A 26,557-nucleotide genomic window follows, 5' to 3' on the forward strand; every position below is an offset into this window, starting at 1 on the left:
TCATGCTGGCCACATGACCCGGAAGTGTCCTATGGACAACGCCGGCTCCAAGGCTTTGAAACGGAGATGAGCACCGCCCCCTAGAGTCGGACACGACTGGACTTTACGTCAAGGGAAACCTTTACCTTTACCTTTAAGAGATTGATTATGGAAATTTTTGTATATCTTTGCTGTTAAAAGTCGGAAGCCACATCTTTTTGTAAATTTGAAAAAAAATTCTCTTGTGTTTCTGCACTTCTTTAGTTTTTGTTCTTTCTTTGTAATTTTTTGGTTTTGGTAGTTTTTATTCTTCTCTTGAAACCTAATAAAATTTACTATAAAGAAATGCTTCTTCAGTCCAAAGTATACAGTAGAGAAACACAAAATTCATTTAAAATGTTCCTGTTATTTTCAATGATATATCAAGTTTGTGAAAAAAACTAGAAGAGAAACACATTGATACCCAACTGAGAAATCCTTCGTAATCCTCCATGACCCAAAAATCTCAGACACAAATAACAAAAGTTGACTATCTGGGAAACACTGAAAAAATACAAAAATATGAGTTACAAATGGCAAAATAATCTGAAAAGGTCTATCATTTAAGCATGTTAAACTCAAAAAGAAACATAGCAGTATGAGGATGCACCAAGATATGGGAACAGGGGAACAGGATATATTCTGGTTTTGTTCCTGCTGCAGAAAGGGAGAAACACAATTTTTCATGATTTCTTCTTTTCCCTGCAGTCCAGAAAGTGACACGAAGCTCTGCAGAGGGGAAGGGATTTTGTAAACACTGTCTCCCCTTCCTTCTGTCAAGGGATCCCTCTACTGCATCAAAACTGTTTATAGACAGAAAGAATACTTCTGTTTATAGCTGTGAAGTTTGGTTAATACCAATCACTGAGTTTCATTCATTTATTTGTTATGGGGATTTGTATCCCTCCCTTCCCAGAGGATACATGTTACTATCATTGGGCGAGTGACTGTGTAGCTGTGTATATTGCCATTTATTGTATGAATGGAGAAACAGATAATATATTAAGGATGCAACATATTTGATGAAACTGAACAAGAAATCTTCTACTGACTGTGAATACATTCTAACACAGCTGTTAACTGTGGAAAGCAACCAAGTCATATAATTCATCAGAGATTGCTATTTTCCTATGCCCTTTTCAAAGTCTTGTTCCTCTGGTTTCCAAACAACTATTGATTTATATCAGCCAAAAAGCTAATGCCTTCAAGAAGTACTGGGACCACAGCTCCCTAAAATTGGAGATCACTGGAGTAAAGAAAGCTGTTCATCTGGTTAGACATTTTCTGCCAACCCTTCATTCCAGCACAAACTGATTCAGATAAACTGCCCTCCATCAATGTCTAAAGCAGGCTCCAAAGTACTGAAAATGTACTTCCCAGGATATAATCAGAGATTCAGTTAAGGCTTGGAGACTCACATTGCTTCAAGGCGTTTAGGATTATTATTATTATTATTATTATTATTATTATTATTATTATTATTATTATTATTATTGACAAAGTCACTCAATAAGGCAATAGGTAAAAAAAGGTCCCTTTCCTACTTTACTTTCAAATCTCAAAAATCTCCTCTGAGACAAACACCTTAATCCCTGGATTTAGTATCTAATCCCATAACAATCATTCTTGGCTTAAGTGCATAAACTATGCTACTTTCAAAAGCTCATCAGGGACATTCAAAGGAAGATGTCTTGATATGAAAAGTTAATTTTAAAACTGGCTGCTTTGAACTGCCCTGTTCAGCTCAGCTAGGCCAACAGAGAAAAATAGTTTTGTTACCCTAAATTGCTTCTTAAATCAAAACAGGAATGAAAATCTTCATTCCAGAAATGTGAAGATGATTTTAAACTGCCATATATATAATGTTATGTTGTACTGCACTATATCCCCCTATTCAAGTACTTACGATTTCACAGAGTGATTCACATTAATTTATAAAAGGAAAAAGGAACTGGTCTTGCCTGTTTTGTGTTTACAAACTAAAAAGAGAGAGAGGGAGAAAGAAAGAAAGCACATAATGGAAGGAGAATGGACAGGAAAAAAGATGGAAAAGATGTCAGTTGAACAATACAGAATCAAATGGCAAATTGTAAACTGATGTAATGTCCAACTTGGAATAGCCAGGCCAATTATCAATCGAAGCACATATTTGTAGCTCAGGGTTGAACTGAGGAGTCCTTGGTGCTCTCTGAGCCTTGTTTTCTTGCAGACGTTTCATTGCTGGACTAGGCAACATCTTCAGTGCAAAGAGGGAGTGGGCCTTGCTCTCTGTTTACATACAGTGGCTTGCCCTGCTTGTGTTGGTAGAGGTGTTGTTCTCTCCTTGGGAGTTCTTTGATTGGACTGTTGTTTGCTGCTTGGTTAATAGTTAATAGTTAATAGTTCCTTGATTAGGGTGTATTGTGCTGTTTGATGGTTCATCTGGTGTTAATCCTAGTGTTGGTCTTTGCATATCTGGGTGTCGATTGCTGGCAAGGGAGTGTACTGGTCTTTTGGCTTTTCTATTGTCTCTTATGAATGGTATGTAAATGTTGTTTACCTCTATGTGTCTGTTGATGGCTGCTTTGTCTGAATGCCAGGCTTCCAAGAATATTCTAGCGTTTTTGGATTTGGCTTGGTTTAGGATGCTCACAGTTTCCCAGTTGAAAGTATGGTTAAATCTGTCCATGTGTTGTGAGATTAAGGAGTTTTCATCGTGTCTTCTGACTGCAAGTTGGTATTAATGGATGTGCTCTGCTAGTCTCTGCCTGTCTGTCCTACATAGTGGCTGCTACAGTCCTTACACTGTATGTTGTAGCTAACTGTTTTTTCTTCTTGGGCTACTGGGTCTTTTGGGTTACTTAGGATGTTTTCAAGAGTTTTAGTTGGTTTATGTGCTATGGTGATGCCACGTGGTGTAACAGTCTGTTGGTAGTTTCTGAGATGTTTCTGATGTATGGCAGTGTTATCCTTTTCATAGCTTCTGATGGTTGGGTTGTAGTGGGTTGAGTGGTCAGGCACTTTTTGATAAAGTTGGGTGGGGGAAGGTATCCATTTTGCTGGAAGATGCTGTATAGGTGATCTGTTTCCTTTTTCTGGTGTTCTGGATTGCTGCAGTACATTAGTGCTACAATAACGAATTATTATCGTTATTATTACATATAATGTTGTCTCTACCACCTCAATCAAAGCAACTCTCAATGGCTCACACCAAAAAAATACAATATAAAACAAGCGCCATACAAAAATAAAAACACAACGCTGCAAAAAAATACAAAGAAAATAAAAAGATGGCAAATCAAATCAAATCAAATCAGGGGAAAGCTCTGTGAAACAGCTTGGACTTTAAGTGCTTTCAAAAGATCAGTTAATCTTTCCTTACTGATGATTTCTTCTTCTGTAGAATTAGTGCAACTCTTCTCTGTCCCTTAGACCTTTCTAACTGGTGGTGTGGGCTGGAGTATTATCAGCCCTCCCAGATAAACCAGACAGGAAACACAACCAGATGAGCTAATTCTACATTATTGTAAGGCTACATTAACAGAAGGGACGCGGTAGCATTGCGGGTTAAACCGCTGAGCTGCTGAGCTTGCCGATCAGAAGGTCGGCGGTTCGAATCCGCGTGACGGGGTGAGCGCCCGTTGCTAGTCCCAGCTCCTGCCAACCTAGCAGTTCGAAAACATGCAAATGTGAGTAGATTAATAGGTACCGCTTTGGTGGGCAGGTAACGGCGTTCCGTTCAGTCATGCTGGCCACATGACCACGGAAGTGTCTATGGACAAACGCCGGCTCTTCGGCTTTGAAACGGAGATGAGCACCGCCCCCTAGAGTCGGACACGACTGGACTTAATGTCAAGGGAAACCTTTACCTTTACCTACATTAACAGAATCTTGCAAGTCTGAAAATACAAATCTCCCACCGTCATTTTTAACAGCCTAATACTTTAGGCCGGATGCTTTTTAAGTTTCTTTCTCTGCCCGTTATGTAGCTGCGGGCTCCTCCCCTTTTATCTGATCATTACCTAGGCAGCATCTCTTCCCCTCATCCCTCAAGGCCATTCTCACATACCATTGCAAGGATATAGTTCCCCTTTTGTTCTGTGCTCTGGGGACAACTGGAAGTGGTACCTGGGTGGTCATTCTGACAAAAGAGGTAACCAGTGGTGGGAAAGTAACTCTTTGCAACAGCTGCTCTTTCTTGAACATTAATGTTCAATTTTCTTGAACATTAGCAGGAACTCTTTCCTATCTTCATACAGTATTCTGAATAGCTTTCAATCCATTTTCTACTGCCTGTTAGCTATGAAATATGTTTCTAGTACTCATGAGTGAAATCTACTACCTCCCAAGCAAAAGTCACCTCACACAAAGGATAAGTCTTCTTTCTCCATAACTTTCCCCCCAGTCTGCTCCAGAAGAACCCCAAGTGCCATACCACATGCTAAGAATGCATGGGCAACTGCAACTGGGAGATTTCTAAGGATTATTCTCATTATATATGTATGTTATCTTTGAAACCCATACTTCGTGATTATTTTAACGAGGAAGGTTCCGCAATGACAACATACTTCAGTCTTTGAAACTCCAATTTACTTGAGATTACTGAACTTCTCTTTAAATAGAATGGAAAGAAAATAAGAAGCTTATCTGGCAAAGAATAATCTTTCTTCTTGCCAGATTGTTCAACAGCTTTCTCCACATGATGGACTCCAGCTTCTATAATCTCCCATGAGGATGGAAGGAACCAGATCAGGGAAGGACAGTTTAAAATACATCAAACTTTCATAGCCTTACCCTATTTCATCCAGCACAATGAAAATTAACCCAGTCAATCTAACATTAAAACATTAATCTACTGGGATAAAATCTTACTGTTTAAAGTTTTCCAATATCTTCTTCAGTTCTCCCCTTCCCAATATTATTTTTTTAAATAAAGTTTAAGAAATGTATATGCTAAAACATTTTTTAAAATTGTGAATAAAGCCTTAGTGCATTAGCTAGAACAGTCTTCGTAAAATGTAGTTCCTTTAAAAATATTTATTAAAATACAGAAAGGCACTTGAATTATTACAATAGTATCTCTTTATGCAACAAGGTTATAGATGTTCAGCCAAGAACCCCTAGTAATCTTAAGCATGACTGACAGTTCAGCACTTTCAAAGGTGACAGGTCATTACCTTTATTCTTCATTTCCTGAACTCCCTTGGGGATAACCAACTACGTGCACTGGTTGTGAAAAATTCCGCAATATGTCATTCAGCTTTCCAGAGAGTATTACATTTAAAATTATTCCATTATCTAGGAATGACTCTTCATGACCTTGGTCCATGGTTAACCATTCTTTGCCAATCATTCAACATATCCTTCAGAAGCAGCGGATCAACTGGCATTCTTCATTCATATATCTGAAGAGTCAGCTCTGTTAGTCATCTGAACTGAACTATATTAAGCTAAGCAGTCTCCTTCACACGCCACATTATTTTTCCCATGTACAGATATAAAAATCACTGTTATAGTGAAGGGGTGAAATAAGCATGGAGGTTTCCTGAAATCCTGAACTAGTCTGCACTTTTGTTTTTGTGAACAGAGGATCTTAGAATATTTTCTTGTGCATTGCTTGTATCATTCAGAAGCATTTGCTTTTTTCTGATCTTTGTTATACATTTTATTGTGTACCCTTAAATAGTATGTCCTTGTCTCAAAATGAAGCAAGGAAAATCTCTTAATTAAACTCAGAGCCTTTGGCTCCCCCGGTTCATTCATCACAGATTTAATTCCTTGCTCTGAGAAGGAGCAAACTTATTCACTTTCCAAAATAAGTTTTCCCATAAAAGCAGAATTGATTAAAAATGTACTTATAAACTGAATTATCTATATCGACGCTATTTTACAGCTTTGCTTGAAAGTTGCTATGACAAGTTTCTTGTTTTGGATTCAAATACATACACGAATGCAGAGGATTTTAAAGATTAATATACAATTGAAACTGGGGGCTTTTCTTTTGGGACTGATGGACAAACAGTTGGAAAAAAAGTTATGGAACTTTGTTTTTATATATGACAACTGCAGTGAGATCGTTAGATGTACAAAGATGGAAAGATTTGGTAGTACCCACAATGGAGGAATGATTGGTGAAGATGATGGAACTTGCTGAAATGGCCAAACTGGCTTCTTTGATCAGAGAAAAACCAATATCTAAGTTTACTGCTGACTAGAAACCCCTTATTGACTTTTTGCGTGAAACAAAAAAAATGAATTTATGGTTCATGGTTTTGATGATTAGAAAGAATAGATTATAGAAAAAATAGTTACGTTGAAACCATAGAGCAAGAGGTAAATTTCTAATTGTACTAATCTGTACAGCACTAATTGTGCTGTAAAGAAAATCGAAAGCTACTTCTTTGTATCTTTTTTCTTTCTTTACTTTTGCACTTTTAACTGTTTCTCTGATTTCTTTTTTCTTTTTCTTACTCTATATTAGTGTATATAAGTTTCTATCTTGTTTCTTAAAATTTTTAATAAAATTATATTTAAAAGAAAGAAAAAGAAAGTTGCTACGGCAAATTTCTTTAAAATGGCATTCTTCATCACAGAATGACTTGGTAGCATTTTCCACCATGGAAAGAAAGAGATCATCTTTATTAAACTTTATTGAGAATTTCTTGCCCTTATCCTAGCTTTCCCAGGCCCAGATTATTCTAGATTGCTTGTCAGAAAAGAGATTGTCCCATATCTGAACAAACTAACTAGACTAAAAACAATCAGGAATCCAAATCCTTACTAATTGTGATCTCATGTCATGCACTGCATTAAAGGATTATCTTACTCTTCACATCATAGCTGAGTCATGGGGTTGTTATACTCACAGGCTAAGTCTCCTTAGCTGTTTTTAGTTGCTAGAACACTCTTTTGCTCTCAATTTGTTTTTTTTTCCTGCTATCTTGAAGGATAATCAAGTGATTCCCAAGTCATTAAGCTATGCATAAAAATGTCATGTCAGATCAAATCACACTAGAATTAGGACAGAATCCAAGAGAGATTGGCTAGATGTTGTTCATTCTCAATCTTTTCCACTGTTTCTGTTTTTGAAAAAAACTTAACGATGAAATCAGATGTTTTGACTACAAGCTGGGACACACACACATCCACAACACCTGCTTTCTGATTGCTTGGTTACTTGGCATTTAAAGACTAACTGCCACAACTATGGTCTTTAAAAAAAAACATTGGTTTGGATCCTAAATTTCTTTCTATGAAATAACACCACTCATACCCACAGCATTTGCGTCAATGGCAAACAACTATCTCTGCAGGTCCTGTGGGCTATGGCTTAGAAACTGAAGATGGAGGAGTGTTTACAGAAATCCTCTCATATGAAGGGAAAGCTGGACTTATATGAAGTGTCCTTCTAGTTAGGACCCAACAGAAAATGATTAACTCCTCTATTCCATGAGAAGACAGGTTTCGTTACAGACTTGATCCTGGTTTCTGAGAGGAAGATACAGGACTGAGCTTCAGCTGCAGAATAACAATACTACAGCTATAACCAAAAATCTAGTGTTTTTAACTCCTAGTATCAGATCAGTAAATAAAGCACTGAGGATAGCAGAAAGAAAAAAAAAATGTGCCTAGCTAGGGAATCATGCAAATATGATCACATCCTAAACTAACCCTTATGAATCAGGATGGTACTTTAGTAATTTCAAGTTTCTGAGCTCAGTGAGCAGTGAAATGGAACCACTAGAAAAGGGATGCACTGTAGCCATCATGACTCCCAAGATTATGTAAATTATCCAAGGACAAAATTGTCAGGATATCTTCAGAAAGTGGTTCACCTGTGAATGATTGGGGAAGAAAACTTCCTTATCATCCAGGAACCTGAAGCCCAGTGCAGCTACCCATCTTCAGAGTGCTGGTTGCCAAACCGTGCTCTAGATTTGAATGCAGGAATCCAAGCAAGTATAAGCTGGAGAGTGGATAAGAAATCCACTGACACTACTTTCTGTCTCCATCTCTTATATTACTAATGAAAACCAGTTAGATCATATAATAAATCCTGATATTAAAATACCCAATCAGGTTCTGGATGCCAAACAGGCCCCTGAGATAGAAAATCTGCCAACAAAGTTAGCTCTATTTAAAACCCCAAGATCATCTTTATTAGGCTAGAGAATCAGAGACTCCATGGCCAAGTGAGAATGACCTGTGGGAATGACCTGTGTCTCTAATGCCTTGATTTTGCATACCACTGTGGAGATGACAGGTAAGGAAGGAGATTAGTACAGCAGGCTCTGAGGCCAGACTGTTATAATGCATAACCAGACAATGGCTTTATGAAGACACCTTAACCTGCCTCAGTGCAACTCTCCCCAATGACCTCTGAAGCAACTGCCACTTTCCTTGGAAACAACTGATCAAAAAATAAATGCTACTGGATTGTTGCTGTTGGGAATGTTCAACATCTCAATCATTTCCTCGGGAAAGTGTACAGCCTGTTGGACTGACCCAGGAAAGCTTTAGTCTTGGCCATATCATACCATTACTTATTACCCAGACTGGGGAAAAAAACTGGAAAAAGCACCACTGGGTCAGCAGGTGCTTCACCTAGGAAGCCCCTTTTTCCCGTTTTAAGGAAGGTATGGCAGCAGATGAAATCACCTGATCTTGCTTCACAACCATAACTGCATTGCCCAGTACGACCAGATAAAAATCTGTTCTTCTCCATCTGCATCTCAATACACCAAAGACTGGATATCAGGGAATGTGTGAGAGTCCTGAGGATATTGCTCTGGACACCATGATGATTAGATGATTTGTGGACTGCAGGAAAGAGCATGCCACAAACCAGCATCTACTGAGAATCTTTTGGAGTCTTAGAAGGAAGGCAGGACCAAAAATAAATTCTCATGCCACAGTGCCTGGCTCCTTGCAGGGCTTACCTATCTCTGAATATGTCTGTCTGTTCAGTTAAGATCTGACAGCTCCAGATCCCGTCTGTTAAATAGTGCCATCTCATGAAACCCAGGAAGTACGCCTTTTCTGTCCCTGTGCCTGCCCTTTGGAACAGCATCCACCTCAAGATGTGGATGACCCCTAGCCCTGATGGCTTTTAGAAAAGCCCTGAAGACCTGGCTCTTCTTTGAAGCACTGGGCCAGTATGTTATATGAGCCATCTGTATGTTTTAGTTAGTTATGTGAGTTTATGCGATATATGTGTCTATTTGTGGCTTTTTTGTATATATCATGGATGTATTTTTGATGCTTTTAACTTGTTAGCTGCCCAGAATCACTCGGCAAGTGGGTGGCTATAAAAATCAAAACAAACGATCATGTGAGTAGCAGGGAGGAAAAAAATATCAGTCAGAGGAAGATGGTGGTCTAGTGAGCATGGCTCTAGTGCCTTCCCTTACTGCTCCATTTCTCACTTTACCTCTCTCATTATAGACTGTATTCCATAGGGAGCTATTGAAAAGTTCCAAGAACCAAGCTCCCTGGACTGACCCCACCATTGCTAGGAGAATACTTGACTGTCTGCTAGAACAAGCTGGGCAGCTGATCCCTGCACTGGGCAAGTATGAAGCAGAGGACCATCCGCAAAAGTCAAAGGCAAAATAGGGGGGGTCATCTTGACCTTTCTTCCTTTCAAAATTTCCTGCAACCAACCAAAGCAAGAGCACTACATTCTAGGCTGTACTGCTAATTCAGGTTTTGGCAGGACAAGCTAGTGAGAAGCTGTCTGTTCAGGGCCCCCCCTCAACATGAGTTCACTACTAGCTGAACCACCCCTCAGTAAAGAGATTTCAGAGCTCCTGTGGTCTATGTCTATCCAACTGTAGTTTATTGTCACAGTATACATCCCACCAGAGAGACATGTGTAGTTATAAGGATTCTCCTTGTATACCAGGAGGAAAATGAAATGGCACCTACCAGGTATGAAGCATGCTTTTGAGGGTCTTTCTTCAATGAAGGGTCCAAAGCTGGATCCCCAACCTTTCTCTAACTAAGAAAATGTCAATAAAGAGAGATGAAAGAAAAATTCAGTATTTTCTTTTTCTTTTCTCTCACATAGGCTCATTCTTGTGGAGATTATCTATACAGTTCTAAACTTCCTAAAATGACTTATGGATCCATTATATTTTAGCAACTCCCCCACAATTTTTATAATTAGTTATCATGTAAATATTCTGATAATTACTTCATTTATCTCCTTCTAGATAAATGGGATAACTGTTTGGTACAACCTTATGACATTCTGAAACAGATTTTATAGACTGCTTCACAATTATTCCCACTATAAAAAGAGATACCTAAGTTGATAGTGATAGTCACCTAACAGATATAACTAGAATCTTTGTTTCTTATATCTTACCACTGTATTTTGGGTTATACATCAGATCTCATTTTTTAAAACCCACTTCCAAATTTTATATAAAAATTATGTTTCTAAAACTATTTCTTAAGAAACAAAGTATTATTTTTCCAGAGTTAAATTGCTGCTTTTGTCACATATACCAAAGGTTGGCAACCTAAGGTCTTTGCACGGGGTCCCCCAAAACATGTTTTAATGGCTCTTGGAGCATCCTCAAACCGCAATTATGGAAAACTGGACAATTCCATAAATTAAAGCTTACATGAAAACTGTAATGCAAACCTTGAATTAGGCTTAACATCATCATCACCTCCTGAGGAATCTGTATAATGACCAAGTAGCAACAGTAAGAACAGACCACGGAACAACGGACTGGTTTAAGATTGGGAAAGGAGTATGGCAGGGCTGTATACTCTCACCCTACCTATTCAACTTGTACACAGAACACATCATGCAACATGCTGGGCTTCAGGAAACCAAGGTTGGAGTTAAAACTGCTGGAAGAAACATTAACAATCTCAGATATGCAGATGATATCACTTGGATGGCTGAAAGCAAAGAGGAACTGAGGAGCCTTATGATGAAGGTGAAAGAAGAAAGTGCAAAAGCTGGCTTGCAGCTAAACCTCAAAAAAACCAAGATTATGGCAACCAGCTTGATTGATAACTGGCAAATAGAGGGAGAAAACGTAGAGGCAGTGAAAGACTTTGTATTTCTAGGTGCGAAGATTACTGCAGATGCTGACTGCAGTCAGGAAATCAGAAGACGCTTAATCCTTGGGAGAAGAGCAATGACAAATCTCAATAAAATAGTTAAGAGCAGAGACATCACACTGACAACAAAGGCCCGCATAGTTAAAGCAATGGTGTTCCCCATAGTAACATATGGCTGCGAGAGCTGGACCATAAGGAAGGCTGAGAGAAGGAAGATAGATGCTTTGGAACTGTGGTGTTGGAGGAAAATTCTGAGAGTGCCTTGGACTGCAAGAAGATCAAACCAGTCCATACTCCAGGAAATAAAGCCAGACTGCTCACTTGAGGGAATGATATTCAAGGCAAGACTGAAATACTTTGGCCACATAATGAGAAGACAGGACACCCTGGAGAAGATGCTGATGCTAGGGAGAGTGGAAGGCAAAAGGAAGAGGGGCCAACCAAGGGCAAGATGGATGGATGCTATTCTAGAGGTAATGGACTCGTCCCTAGGGGAGCTGGGGGTGTTGATGACTGACAGGAAGCTCTGGCGTGGGCTGGTCCATGAAGTCACGAAGAGTCAGAAGCGACTGAACAAATAAATAACAACTACAATCATCATCACCATTGTCATCATCATCATCCCCTCCTCAAACTTCATCAAAAACCCATGGAGGAAGAGGAAAACACATGAGTCACTTTGTGTTATCAATCAGCTAATTACAGTCTTCAGGCCATCAAAAAAATATTACATGTGACCCCTAGCTAATATAAGATTGTCCAAACCAAACATAGTCAATCATAGGATAGCATTATTAGGAACATTTCATTCCTTCTATCCTTAACAAATTAGAAGCAATGCTGTTGTGCTTGTCCTATCCTTTCAAAAACTAGATCTAAGCAGTAAGACTGCCAATTTACTAAAGGGGAAAAAAGGCAACCTACCCCACTACTGTGTCTTTAAAAACAACTTCATTTTCAGCAAATAAAATAACAAACAGCAAGAAATCAAATATTAAATTTTACTTGTTCTACATATAACTATATCCACATTTATTTATTTATAAATAAAATAAATATCCACATATTTTATGTTTTCACCACAGCTGGGACTGGCAACTCAATTGTTAAGCAAAGTGGTCGCTAACTGAAACCGCAACTGTGCTTATGATCTTACTTCAGCTTTCCTTTGTTTTACAGACCTGCGAAGGTCGTAAATGCGAGTATTGGTCACAAAGTTACTTTTTCATCACCATTATAACTGTGAACGGTTGCTGTATGAGGCAATCATTAAATGAGGACTACTTGTAAATGTCATATAATCACTCTTCTATAAAGTTGTGCAAGTTGCTTATACAGGACTGGCTCTATACATTTTACTATCTAAGGTGAATAAGTAGCAAATGGCTACCCCACATACAAGTAAGTCAAGATGAACAGTATCCCAAGTTACTCAGGCACATGAGGCAGAAAATTCAACAAGCACCTCTGCAAGTACCTGGCATTGCAAATATAATAAAGTAGCAACCACTTCCTGCCTTTTTATGATATCCAAAACCCATTGTCTGAGGGAATCACCTCATTCGACCAAGGTATGGCCAGCCTGCAAATAGTGAAGAAATACTATTTCTTCTCACTCATCTATTCAATCCCTGTGATTTTAAAGGCCTTGACCAAGCTTTCAGTATATGCTGAAGTTAAGTAAAGGCACAGCTACAGAGAAGAGACAGTGGGAGATATGGCAGTTTTACAAATCCCACACCATGGGGAATCCAAATGATACGAGCTCCTCTTCTTGGCAGATTTCTGTGTCGAGATGCCCTGACATGCATGTCCAAGACAAGATTTTTTTCTTATTTGAGATGCACAGAGTCTACAGAATAAAATAAGATCAACCTTCATAACAGTCAACCAGTTCTGGCTGGCAGGCTATCTAACAGAGCGCTGACTGCAGTGGGGAGATGCCCACCTTAGGAGCCATTAAGTCTAGCCAGTCCCGTAGCTCTTGTTCCAAGACATCAGACTGATAAAAGATGATGCAGAGGGCAATGAATCCCAGTGCTAGATTTATAATACTCTTTATTTTTTCCTTGACTTATTAGATCAGCATTTCTGAAAAATACCTGCTAGCCAAAACAGCCTGATTCTGTAGGGCTTCAGATGTCTCTGATCATTTCCATGCTCATCTATGCTATGTTGTTTAGAGATAAAGCATATCTTTAATGGAAGAAAAATCTCAGACAGTAACATAATTACCAGTACTGCAGTTAAGAATGTGGCCATTATTCAATGAATGCTTTAGTCTGACTGTAATTTAGTCTTAGTTACACTAAAAGAGAGACTCAGTAAAGCAAACAAAAAGGGAGTGCAAAATAACACTAGCTTTTTAAAGGTGATGTCACACCCACTTACAACCACATAGGAATAGTAATAATACATTCTCTGGCTTTACTGGCATGTCTTGGCAGGCCACAGCCATGCTAGACTTCTCTTCAGACACTGGCTCCTCAACATGGTTGAATGATGATTCTGAATCATGTGTGAGACTACATCCTTCAGAACGTCCCTTCCCTGGTGTGTGGATGGTAACCCCAACCACTGAATACAGCCCCATTCTCCCCTTGTGCAGCTGGAAACACACGAAGGAAGAAAGCTCCAAAAGACTACTGTTACCTTGTGTATATTCAAGGTCACTACCATTTCTAGAAGCTTTCAAGAAGCTTTATAACATGCTGATATTCCTAGCTAAAAGCTTTTCTAGGCAGAAAGGAAAAAAGACTCAGCTTTTGCAATTCTCCCAATTAGGAGAATTGTTATTATTATTTTTCAAGAAAAATTTGGCCACTCAACATGCATAGAAAGTTCTACTTTATGTATAGAACTCTACAGCACTAGTTGTATTTATCAAACATGTTTAATACCATTGAACATGTCTGAGATCCAGTTACAGCTTCATCCTAGAGATTTATTTCATAACTATTGTAATTTAATTTTGTTTACAACCAAGAGCCTAAATATCCTTAGGATGTGTTTCTTTGGTTTTATTTGCATTGCTAATTTAGTGATCCATAGAATGGTTGACAGAGTTGAAGACTGCAAAAATAAGGCATGCTTTTTTATTTATTTTAGTGGCTTGAATTCCTGTAACTGCAAATGAGATCAACCACACTATGTTAAATAACATGACAGTGTATCATAGAATTAATTAGTACACATATATTTCTTAGCCACAAAGTACTCTGTAGATATGAATCAATGAGGGAAAATTCTTTTTAACACTACTTACTTGATAGGGATACAGAGTAATACCATTTGTTCTTGACAAGGACCAGGTGCCGTCTAGGTACTGATGAGCCTGGATAGCCACAGAATTCAGGATGTTACCATTGCTGGGACTGGTAGCCATCTGTACACTGACCTTTGTCTGATGTCCCAAGGAACCATTTTTCTTCTCTATCCCATTAACGATTCCTATGTTGTTCACTTTTCCACTGAGTTTGTTAGGCAGAAAGCCAGCATAATTGGAAGTAGCATAAGGGGCAGACAAGTATGCCCAGTCTCTGGGTTGCACACTGCCCATATGTCGAGAACCCACTAAGGTGGGAATGTTGGGAAGGGGAGGAGGAGAGCCAGGAGAAGCATCACAATGTTCAGCATTGGCTGCTTGCTCAAGTGTCAGGACCATCTGAATAGCCTCCTGCTTCAGCTGATTCAAGTGAGTGGCACACACATCACACCGGTTGTCTCTCTCATTCCATGCTTTCCGGGTAGTATTGGGAACTTGTAGTTTGTCATGAATCACTGAAGAAAATGCTGGATCCTAAAAATCAGAAAGTAAGAGGAAACCATTACACTGAGAGGATAAAAAGAAATCAACTATACTGTTGACTCAACCTACAGAAAATTTGAGAGTTGTTTCACTAAATGCTACTTCATTTACACTGACTCATAACCATCGTTTCAACACTGCAAAAATCAGAGATTTCTTCCATTATTAATTAGATCCCATTTATTCAAACTAGTTAATTAAGAATTGTACCTCAAAATTTGGTATTATCCATTCCTCATTCTCTATTGATTGTTCTTTGCAAAGGGATCAATCCCTCTAATAGCCCACAGATAGTATAAAGGTAGAGCTCCCCTACAGGTTTCTTTATTCAAAAGAGTGTCTCAAAATCCCTTCCCCTGTATTTTCAAACATACAATTTTTCTTAGATGTGGAGAAGGGAGGCGGCTTTAAAATGAGAATCAAAACAAACAGCATTCTATAATTCTAATATTAATATATCAGGAAAAATAACCAGCAAGCTCTGAGGGAGAAGGAATAAAGACTATAATTCTAATATTAATATATCAGGAAAAATAACCAGCAAGCTCTGAGGGAGAAGGAATAAAGACTGTCCACTGCTGAGAAGTCACTCCATCTTTATAGTATGATGACACATCTCTGTTTTCACTGAAGTCCATAGTTATGTGGAGATTAACTGACTAACGAATCATGGTATCTCTTATGCCAAACAAACAAACAAAAAAAGTTGTCAGCAGAAGACCAAGAGGAACCAGAATGACAATGAAAAAGCACTAGCTAGTTCAGACCACTGTAAGAACATCAGGAACATGCTCTTCCTCCTCAACAAACATCTCTGAATTTTACAACTCTTAACGAAAACTCTCACCTGATTACATTTTGAATGAACTACTTGTGTTGGCCTAGGAACACTGAATATAGGAAGCAAAGCAATATACTGGCATCCATATACTCAGTCAGAGCACTGGGCCACTCTGGCCAGAACTGCCAACACCGACTGGCAGTTGTTCTCTCGGTTGTCATACAGGAATCTTTCCAGCCTATTTCTGCCTTTAGAACATTGGCTCTTTGCAGATAAAAAAGCTTAGCAGCAAATCAGTCAGAAAACCAATCTTCATCTGGATGAGAGCAGAAAGAAAAACGTTGGAAGGGCTTTCTAGACCTCTCTAAAAAAAATGTAGGATTTAAACCACAGGGCAAACAAGTTTCTAGAGCTTACATTTAAAAAAAAAAAGGGAAAAGTGTTACTAGAAAACTGACTTCACCTTTATTCAATCCCTAAAGAAAAATCTGGTCTATCAAAAAGTCCTTTAGGACCATAAATAAGAAATCAAATACATGCAGCAGAACGGAATGGATATCAACTTTCCTAATAATAGGTATATCCTAATAATCAATGTATAATAACATTCAAACTGTATCCCTGAAAGAAGTACTATATTATTCCACAAAATATGATCTAGAATGGCCCCTATAGATCATATACAGTTCCGAGAAAGTCTGATTACTATTATTTACATCAAAGCTTTCAAGCAGATTGCTGGAATAGAATAACTATGTTTTGGCATTAGTTTACTTTCTGTACAGTTCCAGGGGAGCTACCGGTGAATTTAATGAGCAGGAAGTTTATTAGTCCCATAGGTGTGCATAAAACTGGCAGAAGGAGTTCAAGCTATGTATAATTTGAGTTGCACAGCATAAGTAGCAGGAGGATGCCAAGTTATACACACTGTTTGAGCTTCTCAGGCTTTAAAACTCAGCAGGAAACATCACAGAAATAGGTCTGCTTGTGAGACTTATTGTCGACTTGAAAAGTCTGTGCTATTTTGGCAGCCCTTCTAAAAGGCCAGCTGGGGAGGGGAGCTCAGAGCTTTTCAAAACTCAGCCAGTTATTCAGGGTTATAATCATATGCTCCTTTTCTAACAAAGAAAGTTTGGTTGTGTTTCCGGCAAAGGTTAAGTACAAGCTACCAAACTGATGCCCCCACTAAACTGTAAGCTAGAATCACAAGCAAAAGAATATATAAAAAGAATCAGATGCCCCAGTTTCAAAGAATCACATAGAAGGTACTACACAAATTACGAAGTTAAAAAAGGTTAGGCAGGTGGTGAGCTATATATTGTCCACAGTGTTGGATATGTGAAACATGCCAGCCATATTGTTGTCTTGTACTTCTTCCCATTTGTTTGTGTCACTCACCTGTTGCAGCTTGTTACTGAGTAAGATTGAAACTCTTTTCACTTCATAGCAAAGCATTTCTCTCACCAAAGTTTTAAGACATTTTTTTAATATGAATAATATGCAAAGCAACCTAATCCCTTCTCTACATCCACTCCTCCTGGTCTGTGGCCATTTTTTAACTAGCACTTTCTGTAATGGGCTGTGAGAATAACCTTGAGAGACAGGAGAAAGAGCCACAGCCTAGGAAACGGTCTGATAAGGGAAATCTGAGTCCAAACCAGGAATGGGGGTGGACAAAGCATCTCAGAACTGACCCACCCTAGTTCTCTGGAAAGTAAAAGCAGGGGAAGGAGGAAACACTTTCAGACTTGCAAGATTCTGTTACTGTAACCTTACAGTAAAGGTTGTTATTAGTATGCTTGGTTTTGGTTTCCAAGAATACTTGGAAACCAAAACTACCTTGAAGGGCAGACATCAATCTTGCAAGTCTGAAAGCGCTTCCCCCCTCCCCTGCCTTTATGTTCCAGAGGGAGGGTCAGTTCTGAAATGCTTTCTCCACCCCCATTCTTGCTTTGGACTCAGATTTCCCTTATCAGACCATTGCCTAGGCTGCGGCTCTTCCTCCTGTCTCTCAAGGTTATTCTCACAACCCATTACACTTTCTTAAGGTGCCTGTAAGTATTGTATTCATGCTAAGCTATCAGGTAGCTATTATTAAAATTAATGAACAGGCCTGTTCAAATTAGGGGCCACAAAGCAAACATGTAAAGGAATTTATAGTGGACCTGGAGAAGGTATGAGAGAGCCATTAAGGGGAGACTTGGAGAAGAGATTATACAGTCCTGGGACAGGGGGAAGCATGAGAAAGAAACTCAAAATAACCTTGCATTGATTTTGTTTAATATAAGATGGGACATAGAGGAACTTGGACAGGCTTCCAAGATTTTGTTATTCTACCTACTATAATAAAGAGCATTCCTGGAATCCCTGCTGTGCCTGTTTCTTGATTTGGCCTGTGCTGAAGGACTGACAAAATGTTAAGCATGGAGCATCATGTTAGTTGCGCAAAGATCTCTCTAACCAGAGCAGGAGTCCTCAAATTTTTGGAAGCTCATCTGGAATGTTGATAATATGTTATGGAAAATCACACAAAGCAGCATCCTTTATGCTGTGCCCTATAATAAAACACCCATTTATCAGAAGACAAACTGTTTGAGTTGCTCCCTATCATCTCCTTTTTAGTCTCCCAGGATATCCTCTATCAGCTCAGCTTTCCCTTGTATTTTTTCAAGGCATATGGACACACTTCTAAAAGCAATGAGCTGTACCTTGCTATAATTTTTATAGGGCCTATGTGACATAGACAGGCATCCTTTAAAGAGTGTTTGAGGGGCTTTTTTTTTTAACCACGTGCCAGTCTTCCATTTTTCTAAATTAAAAGAATCAAAAAATAACAGGGGTGGGGCAGAGTGTCTCAAAGGCACCAGAATACTATTTATTCATTTATTTATTGCATCTGTATCTCGCCTCAATCAATTTGACTCTCAGCAGTTTACAAGATATAAAAAACTTTTCAAACCATCCACAGGAAGCATAAAAAAAGACATATAATCAAAACTCCATAGTAAAAAAATAACAACTCAAGAAAAATAAAACAGAAGATGGCTTGATCTAGTCAGAAGGCTCTCCAGGGATAGCTCATTCTTCAGCATAGTTCTTAATGCAGGCAGTGACTGATGCCAGCCTGATCTCAGCTGGGAGACGCTTCCAAAGCACCTGTGCTGCTATCAAAAAGCAGCACCTCCTGGCTTCTGCTACCTTTACACCAGGAAATAGGGCACCAGGAATAATTCCTGCCTAGATGACTTATCATAGGCTTATCATAGTTTGAGTAGAAAATGGTGATATGCACACTGGTATTACAGAAATGTATTCTTCAAGTGCCCAGCAGGCTACAATGCATGTTTATTAGTTGGCATTCAAACTGGTGGATCACATGTTGGGCAGAAATCAGTCTGGATAGTTCACAAATTCAAGGATTCGGTTCTGATGTCTATATTATCAAAGAACTTTCTAGATCCCTGATTTTAGATGCAAAAGATTTTCCTGTCCACAAACCCTTCAGTTCAGCAAGGTCCATAATTACTGGCTGGCCTTTATACTCAATGAAAAATTTGTGATCACCAGAACCCAGTCCCTCAATCATTGAAGGATTATTCCTGTAGCTGCTGTCTGAGATCCTCGCTGATGACTGAACTTAACACGTCCTTCAGGGAAAGTATCTGACTTCCACTGAGCTATAGATCTCTGATATATATCTAGCAATTTTCTCTGGAAGTATAAAATACAGTGTTTTCTATATTAAATATGCAGCAGGCTCCACTTGAATAAAACAGATCCAGACTCTTAGTGCTTGACATCAAAATGCTCTTAAACTGAACCCTAAGGAAAAGCTGGCTGGAGCTGGGGAGCTTCCAAGTTGGGTTGAACTATCTACAGGGGTTGAAGATGAACATTTACAATGGGAATGGCTTGGAAATAGGATGCAAGCATAGAGGAAAATATTACAGCCACTAAAAGAGACCAAATCATCATAGGAAACAGTGCACACGTCAAAGACATTTAGAAAGTGATGTTTCCTTGACAGTGCTTGGAGCCTCTGAATGAAGGTGGAATAACTGTAGCCTGTGGTTTTAAAAAGAACTTAAATAAAGTAGGTATGATAAGTTGAAGAGAACAAGTGGAAGTAAGGTATCTCTGGATATAAAATACTAGGGGTGCATCATAAACACATAGTTTCAAACAAACTAAAATGTTAAAAAGGGCAGACTCCTTCACAGAACTGCCATGGGTGATAATGCCATGACCAAAAGTAAATGAGAATTGGGGAGAGGCTATACTCCAACCCCTGGCCAAAAGCTGAAGGGTGCTTTGATCCAAGGAGAAAAAGTTAATAGTAATGTAACGCTTCACATATACTAGGAACTCCCTGATAAGGAAATGTTATAATTGAGAAAAGGGCAGTTAAGGAGAAACATGCCAAAGGTATTTCAAATTACACATAGTGTGGAAAAAATGACTGGGGAGATAAACATCTCATAATGCTAGACTTCAAGGCCATTCAAGGTATATGAATAACAGGTACATTAGAAAAGATCAGAAAGATAAAAAGAAGTATGTTTTCACATGTCACAGGGGTACATTATGGAACTTGGTATAAGTTAGTATTACCCACCAGTAAATTTATGGCAATAAGGCTATCAATGGCACTTAAGCCATGAAATCTATTGATAGCTTCCAAAATATCCTATTTGGGAGCTTCCCCGTGGAATTTAATTGTTGACAGGAAAAAGCCTGTAATGAACGGACATTCAGTTTGAGCACTGAAAGGATTTCTTATCCTACCGTTAAAACTAGAGCTCTAAATTAGGCTGGAAATCTTGTACAATGGCAATCAGTACCGCTAACACATGCTCACTAGCTAATTGTCTGGCTCCCACTAATACACAGGAAGTTCCACTGTACACCAGTTGAATTGCAACTTTCTCAAGAATCATTAAAGGGAGCCTTACAGGGAGCACTATGAGTTATTAGTACATCAGTAACCAAGGCAAGATGAGCCCTCTCCAGATAGGGTAGTGGCCTATACATACACACACACATACATACATACATACATATCCTACTCTTCATTTCTATCTGACACTCTTCAATTAGCACATGTCCAAGAAAAATCCCATGCTATGTCCTTGTTGTCCTTGTTGTTTGGAATCCTATTTAAAATCAGATGCCATCTTCCATCCATCAGCCTAGTTTCCTATGCCCAGTACCGCCACCTTCTGTGGATTAGGGTTCAGTCTGTCATCTTTATTTACCTCAAAGCTACAGGTGCTTTGCCACTAATCTACAATGCCTTTCTTAAGTTCAATTTCAGGAAAGTTAAATTATTGTTCTCATCCTTCCGCATGGAATCGAAAGGTAGGTGATGCACAAAATAAGTTGACATGGATAACCAATCAAATCAAATAATTTTGATACTACAGAGTTCATATAGCTATCAGGGTCTAAGTTGCAACATTCCCCTTCCTTAAGAGCTTCTATGGCATGCACACTGCAAGCTTCTAGTTGGGTTGAAAATATTGTGTTATGCTGTTGAGATGTTGCTGTTGCTTGAATTGCTGTCTTGAGTCTGCTTCACTGGCTATTACTTTGAGTATATTTGAGAGCTTCTACAGTTTCTTGTGATTTATTTCCACTTTGTTTTATAGTGATGAATGATTGCTGCTTTTGGGGTTAGATTTCTTTTTATTTTGTACCTTTCTTTGAAGGTTTTGATTGGAAAAACTACGTCTAAATGCAAATAAAAAGAAATAAAGCTTAAAGATGGAGGTCAGAAGAAACGAAAAAGCAATAAAGGTTAGATACCTTTGAGCACAACTGAGCCACTTATTTGTACACATGCTGTATAGAAACATAGCTGCTTGGTGGGAAAACATAACAAGAACTTGGGTTAAGTGATCAATCATCTCCTACCAAATGTTAGGAAGGTGGGAGAAGATTGGAGATCAAAGGCTGCATGACTTTGCCCTAACGTAAGCATGACTTCCAGACCATCACTCCCAATGTGGGGTAAAACAACTAATTAAGACACACTAATGGGAACAAAGGCTGTTTCTCTGATAGAAACCACACACATAGACTTTTTAAAAAAATCTAAAATGGCTTTATTCCCTGCTTTAGCTTGATGGCACAGAAGCTATTTTCCTAAGCAAAGTCTTTGTCCCTTTTCAGGAAATAGCATGAGAAGCTAAATTATTTTAGCTTTATTTCTTCATGACTGAGGATTCTGGGAATTGCAATCTCATCACATCTGGAGGATTCCAGCCTGGATAGCCTCCTCTAAAACTGAATTAACTGCTGAGGCATACTACTTTCACCATTTGACTGTTGAAAAGCCAAAGCTTCCAACTGTTAAAATTACGCCATTTCTGTTAAAATAACAAAATGCTCGAATAAACTGAAATCTGTGGGAGTTCTGTGCCAACAGGGCCTGTGGTTTCTAGTGTGGTGAATACAAATTAGCAAACATGCTACTAGCAAATTATCTCTCTCAACTAAACAAGAAGCTGAAAGGATGACTAACTATTGCTGAAATTGTACAGGGTTCTTTCCTTAACACAGTATAGTTGTCTTACCTGCCCCCTTTAACAAACATGAAATGGCCTATCCTGGTGCCACACTATCTTAACAAAACTGTCTCTGCTATCACTGTACCACAAATATAGTTGCAGTTCATCTCTGCAAAATGCTTGTATGGAAATCTGTGGAAAATAGGAGTCAGGTTATATAATAATAGTGTCATCCATTTCCCACTGATTTTTAAAAAAAACATTTTGCTGAGGCAAACTGTAAGTATATTTCTTATAAATCATATTTTGCCAGAATTCTCTCTTGGACCAACTATGATAATAAGAGGAGGTATCTCCTGTATTCCATTATTAGGTATACAGTATTACCACCAGAATGAAACCAGCTCACAGTTCTTCTCTTAAATTACTGCATAATACTCTTTATTAGTTCAAAATGCTGTAATTAAGGATTCTCTATAGAATATATGATCATTTGTGTTGATGCTCAGGGGGGAGAAGGTTTATACAACATAAAATTCAGTAAAAATATACATGCATTCAGATACTTCTTAGGGCAACAGCACATGTAGCTAACAATTGCCAATATATCTAGTACCTTTATTAATTCATTTTAAAAATAGTTTAACCCATTTGACTAATTCAGGGTATGAATGAGTGCAGTTGGGAACCCTTCTTTAGCAGGGCTGAAAGAGACCATTGAGAGCTGCACGAGTCTTACAGCTTTTCTCCCATTTGAGTGAAACATATCACATGCAGACCCCAGTTCTCAGGGGCAGAGCATGAGGGAGAGGCCCAAAATGAGCTCCTGTTACTAAATGCTGCACTCTTGCTAACCCTTTGGCACTTATCACCAACTGTGGGCTGAAAACATACCATCCTGGCCTGATTAAGTCAATTGCTGACAAGGATGAATGGAGAAACAACTTCACTTGTGTGGTCCAAATGAATGAGGACTAAGATTACAAATCTCTTCCCAAGTATTCCCAAGTGCCCCTCTCTCTGCTCTGGACAACTGGGGGTGGGGGTGGGGGGTAAAATAAATGAACGAATGAATGAGAAGAAATGCTTTTAGTGTAGTTGGTAAGCTCAGCCACCTAGGCCTCAAATCAAAATATATCCTTACTTGGGTTATAAAGTCAGCTGGAAAATTCTCTAATTCACCAGCGAGGAAAGTAACAGAGGAATCTGGAAGATAGCCCCAAACTCTTCTTAGAGATCAACATCTCCACACCCAGGGAGGGGGGGGGGAGTGGTTAGAAGAGAGAAGCCAGCACCTCAAAGGAAACTGTTCTTCAAAGGCATAATTTTGAGTTCTGCTATATGCTACTTGCCACACACTGAATGGACCTATACATTCTGCACCCGAGCTACTCTGTAATTAATCAAACAGCCTACTTTATATTCAGGTGGCACCATGTATCCTCAACAGATCTGCTACATTCAAAAAATTGGCACCCAACATTCTCACTAGCAAAAGCAAAATGAAAAGAGATTTTATGGCTAAAAAATAATAGCAAGAGGAGGTACTTTGTGAGGTCCTTCATAAAAATTCAGGCTCCTATTGATTTGCATTGATTCTGTACAATTTAAACTTAGGAGTATACTAAATCAAGAAAAAATATTACTCTGTATTTTGTTAGCAGATAGAGTAACATCTGCATTTACATTCCAGTATCTAGACAGACCATTTATATGCAATGATTTTATGAAAACAGTATCTACATTACAGATTCAAGTACAATTTACAGTCATTCTTTGGCTAGGCTATGTGGAAATAGAGTTGCTGGCTGACTCTGTGGTTTAAGAATCCATAACCATGTCTGAAGCAGAAGATCCCTCAAGGGAGATCTGCTGTAAATCCTGGCTCTTAGAAGTTGGTAACGTGGGGATAGGTTTACACTAAATTTGTTTTACCCTTACATCTCTCATTTTTCTTGACTGACCTGCTGGTTCAAATGTTTCTAGTCTCCCTGTTCTAACCCTGTTGGGACAGCAAAAGCAATCTGGGGTGGTAGTGGGTGAAGTGATCAAGTAGATTTGGGATTTCCAGTCCCACTATGGAGCAGATCTGTTGTCTCTACCTCTGGATGACAACCCTAGATGGAACTAGGATTAGCTGCATTAGGGTCTAGATCTCATCAGTGGGGAGAGGCGTGGTGCACAAGTCCTTTCTGGAAGACATAAGAGTGGCACAATCACAAGACTATAATCCCTGCCCCAACAAAAGTGTCTTCAATGTAGAGAGACAATTGCATTTAGATTGCTTCATGAAAGCAAACCAGGCAGCTTTGTGTCCCTCTCCAAGGTAGTTTGGATTTAGAGATCCCTATCTATAGGCAGCAGTTTACTAATATACTTCCTGAACATGCCTTCAGGGCCATATGATCCATAATTTATAAGGTTGCTCAGAGTTTTATTGGATAGATGGGTGACCTTATAAATTTGATTCATAAATAAATAAATGGCCAAACAATCCTCAGGAAGGGGAGTGGAGAAAATAAAAACACAAACAGAGGAATAATTAGGAAAAAGGATAAAGAAAATAAAGTAGAACAGAAGAGGAAAAATGCAGTGTACTGAAAACTATTTGATCATTAATCAGAAAGAGATAGCACGAAAACCTTTTGTTTACAGTGCCATTTTACCATCTCACCCTCTCACAGCTATTTCCCCAAAACAGCACCTCAGTAACAAATAGCAACTTTGAGGGACAATTTTAAAGGAAAAATGATGCAGGGGAAAAACATAGGCCAGCTGTAGCATTTTTGGTAATGAAAAGAAGTATCAGCTCATAAGTAGATTTTTTAAAAAATAAATGCTTAATGTAACTTACTGTTTAGTCATAAGTCAGCCTTCCTCAACCTGGCACTCTTCAGATACACTGAGATTGCAAGGATCTTACTAAAACAGTTGGCAATACAGGGTATACAAACCTGCAGGAGTTTTGAAAAATGAAGTTGACCATTCCAACATGAGAATGGCACAAATGGGAAACACCACACAATGTTGAGAGTGTGCTTTTTTTCAAGAGCTACACACCCTTTCCCAAGATTCCAAGATACTAAATTTCTTCTATTCCATTAATTTCTCTCCAATCCATTATCACATAACATTATTCAGTATTCTGGGCTGATTTTCAAAGAGTGGATTACCTCTAAGATTTTTTCCCCTATCTATATCTACATACCTGGGGTTCTTTAGAGTATGGCCGTTTTTTTTCCCCAGCGGTCCTGTGTTGGCTATGAGCTTGTTAACATTCAGGTCCTTTGGCTATTTTGTTGCTGGGTTCCTTCATGTTCCTTTTTCAAAATATGAATAATATCACAGTACTCATCCATTCATTGACTGACTCCATTCATTACCTAATGTTTGCTAATAAATCCGTTAGATACTTTATGCTCCAACTAACTCCAGTGATGACCCAATGTTGACCGTTACTGCTATCCACAGAGAGCCAGTATCCCAGAACTGCATTTGAGATTTTTTTTTTTTTAATTGTTTGGCAGTTATTAGTGTTGTAACTAACTGATTTTACTGAAACACAAGCTTAAAATTCATTGCTGGGAAAGGAAGGATTTTGTATTCAATACTTGAAATTCAGGAATTCTGAAAGAAAAATGGTTATTTCTATGTAGGCATATAGATATGTGAATTTTAAGTTGCAGATTAAAGGCTTAAAAATCTAACTATCTGTCTCTCTGTCTGATTTATATGACTGCCCAATTCACAAGCAGCAGCTCTGGGCAACTTAGGAGCATAAAAAAGGTACCAGGAAAAAAAAATACAACAAATATCCAGAACAGAAAAGAGTATAACAGAGTAACAGAAATAGCAAAATCAACCAAACACATATCTCATTCAAGATATTTCATTCTAGACCTGTGTTCTGGCCCAATGCCTGGGGAAGAACCAGGTTTTCAGGGCCTTGTGGAAGGATGAAAGGGTCAAGGCCATCCCAACCTTGGGGAAAGTTGTTCCACAGGGGAGGTGCTGTGACAGAGAAGGTATGCCTTCTAGGTCCTACCGGGAGACCTGTCTTCATAGAAGGGACTCAAAGCATGCCCACTTTCATGGTCCAAGCAGAAATAATTGGGGGTGGGTGGTACTTTTAAATAAGTATTTCTTTTGTAAACCATTTTAGGCAAACAATATACCTGGTAACATGGTAAATTTTCACCATGGCTTTAGAAGTCTAAAGACAAAAGTTGCATTCATAAAAAGATGATTATATAGAATTTTGAACACCATAAATCTTGAAAGTAAGAGCTACTTTACATTTTGCATCAATACTAATAATTACATATTTCATTTTTATATAATAATCATATATTTTCTCAATTTTCCATTTTGTACTTTAGT

General features: G+C 38.6%; 1 protein-coding gene across 1 annotated transcript in view; it reads right to left on the reverse strand.

The window, feature by feature from the left end:
- Positions 1–26,557, reverse strand: part of KIF26B (kinesin family member 26B) — a 333,909-nt gene that overhangs the window by 226,827 nt on the left and 80,525 nt on the right. The window contains exon 3 of the mRNA XM_063306130.1: positions 14,345–14,878. Within this exon, the coding sequence (XP_063162200.1) occupies positions 14,345–14,878 (534 nt within the window). The remainder of the gene's footprint in view (positions 1–14,344; positions 14,879–26,557) is intronic.

The sequence above is a fragment of the Candoia aspera genome, chromosome 1, assembly GCF_035149785.1.
Source record: "Candoia aspera isolate rCanAsp1 chromosome 1, rCanAsp1.hap2, whole genome shotgun sequence".
In the NCBI taxonomy this organism is placed as follows: Eukaryota; Metazoa; Chordata; class Lepidosauria; order Squamata; family Boidae; genus Candoia; species Candoia aspera.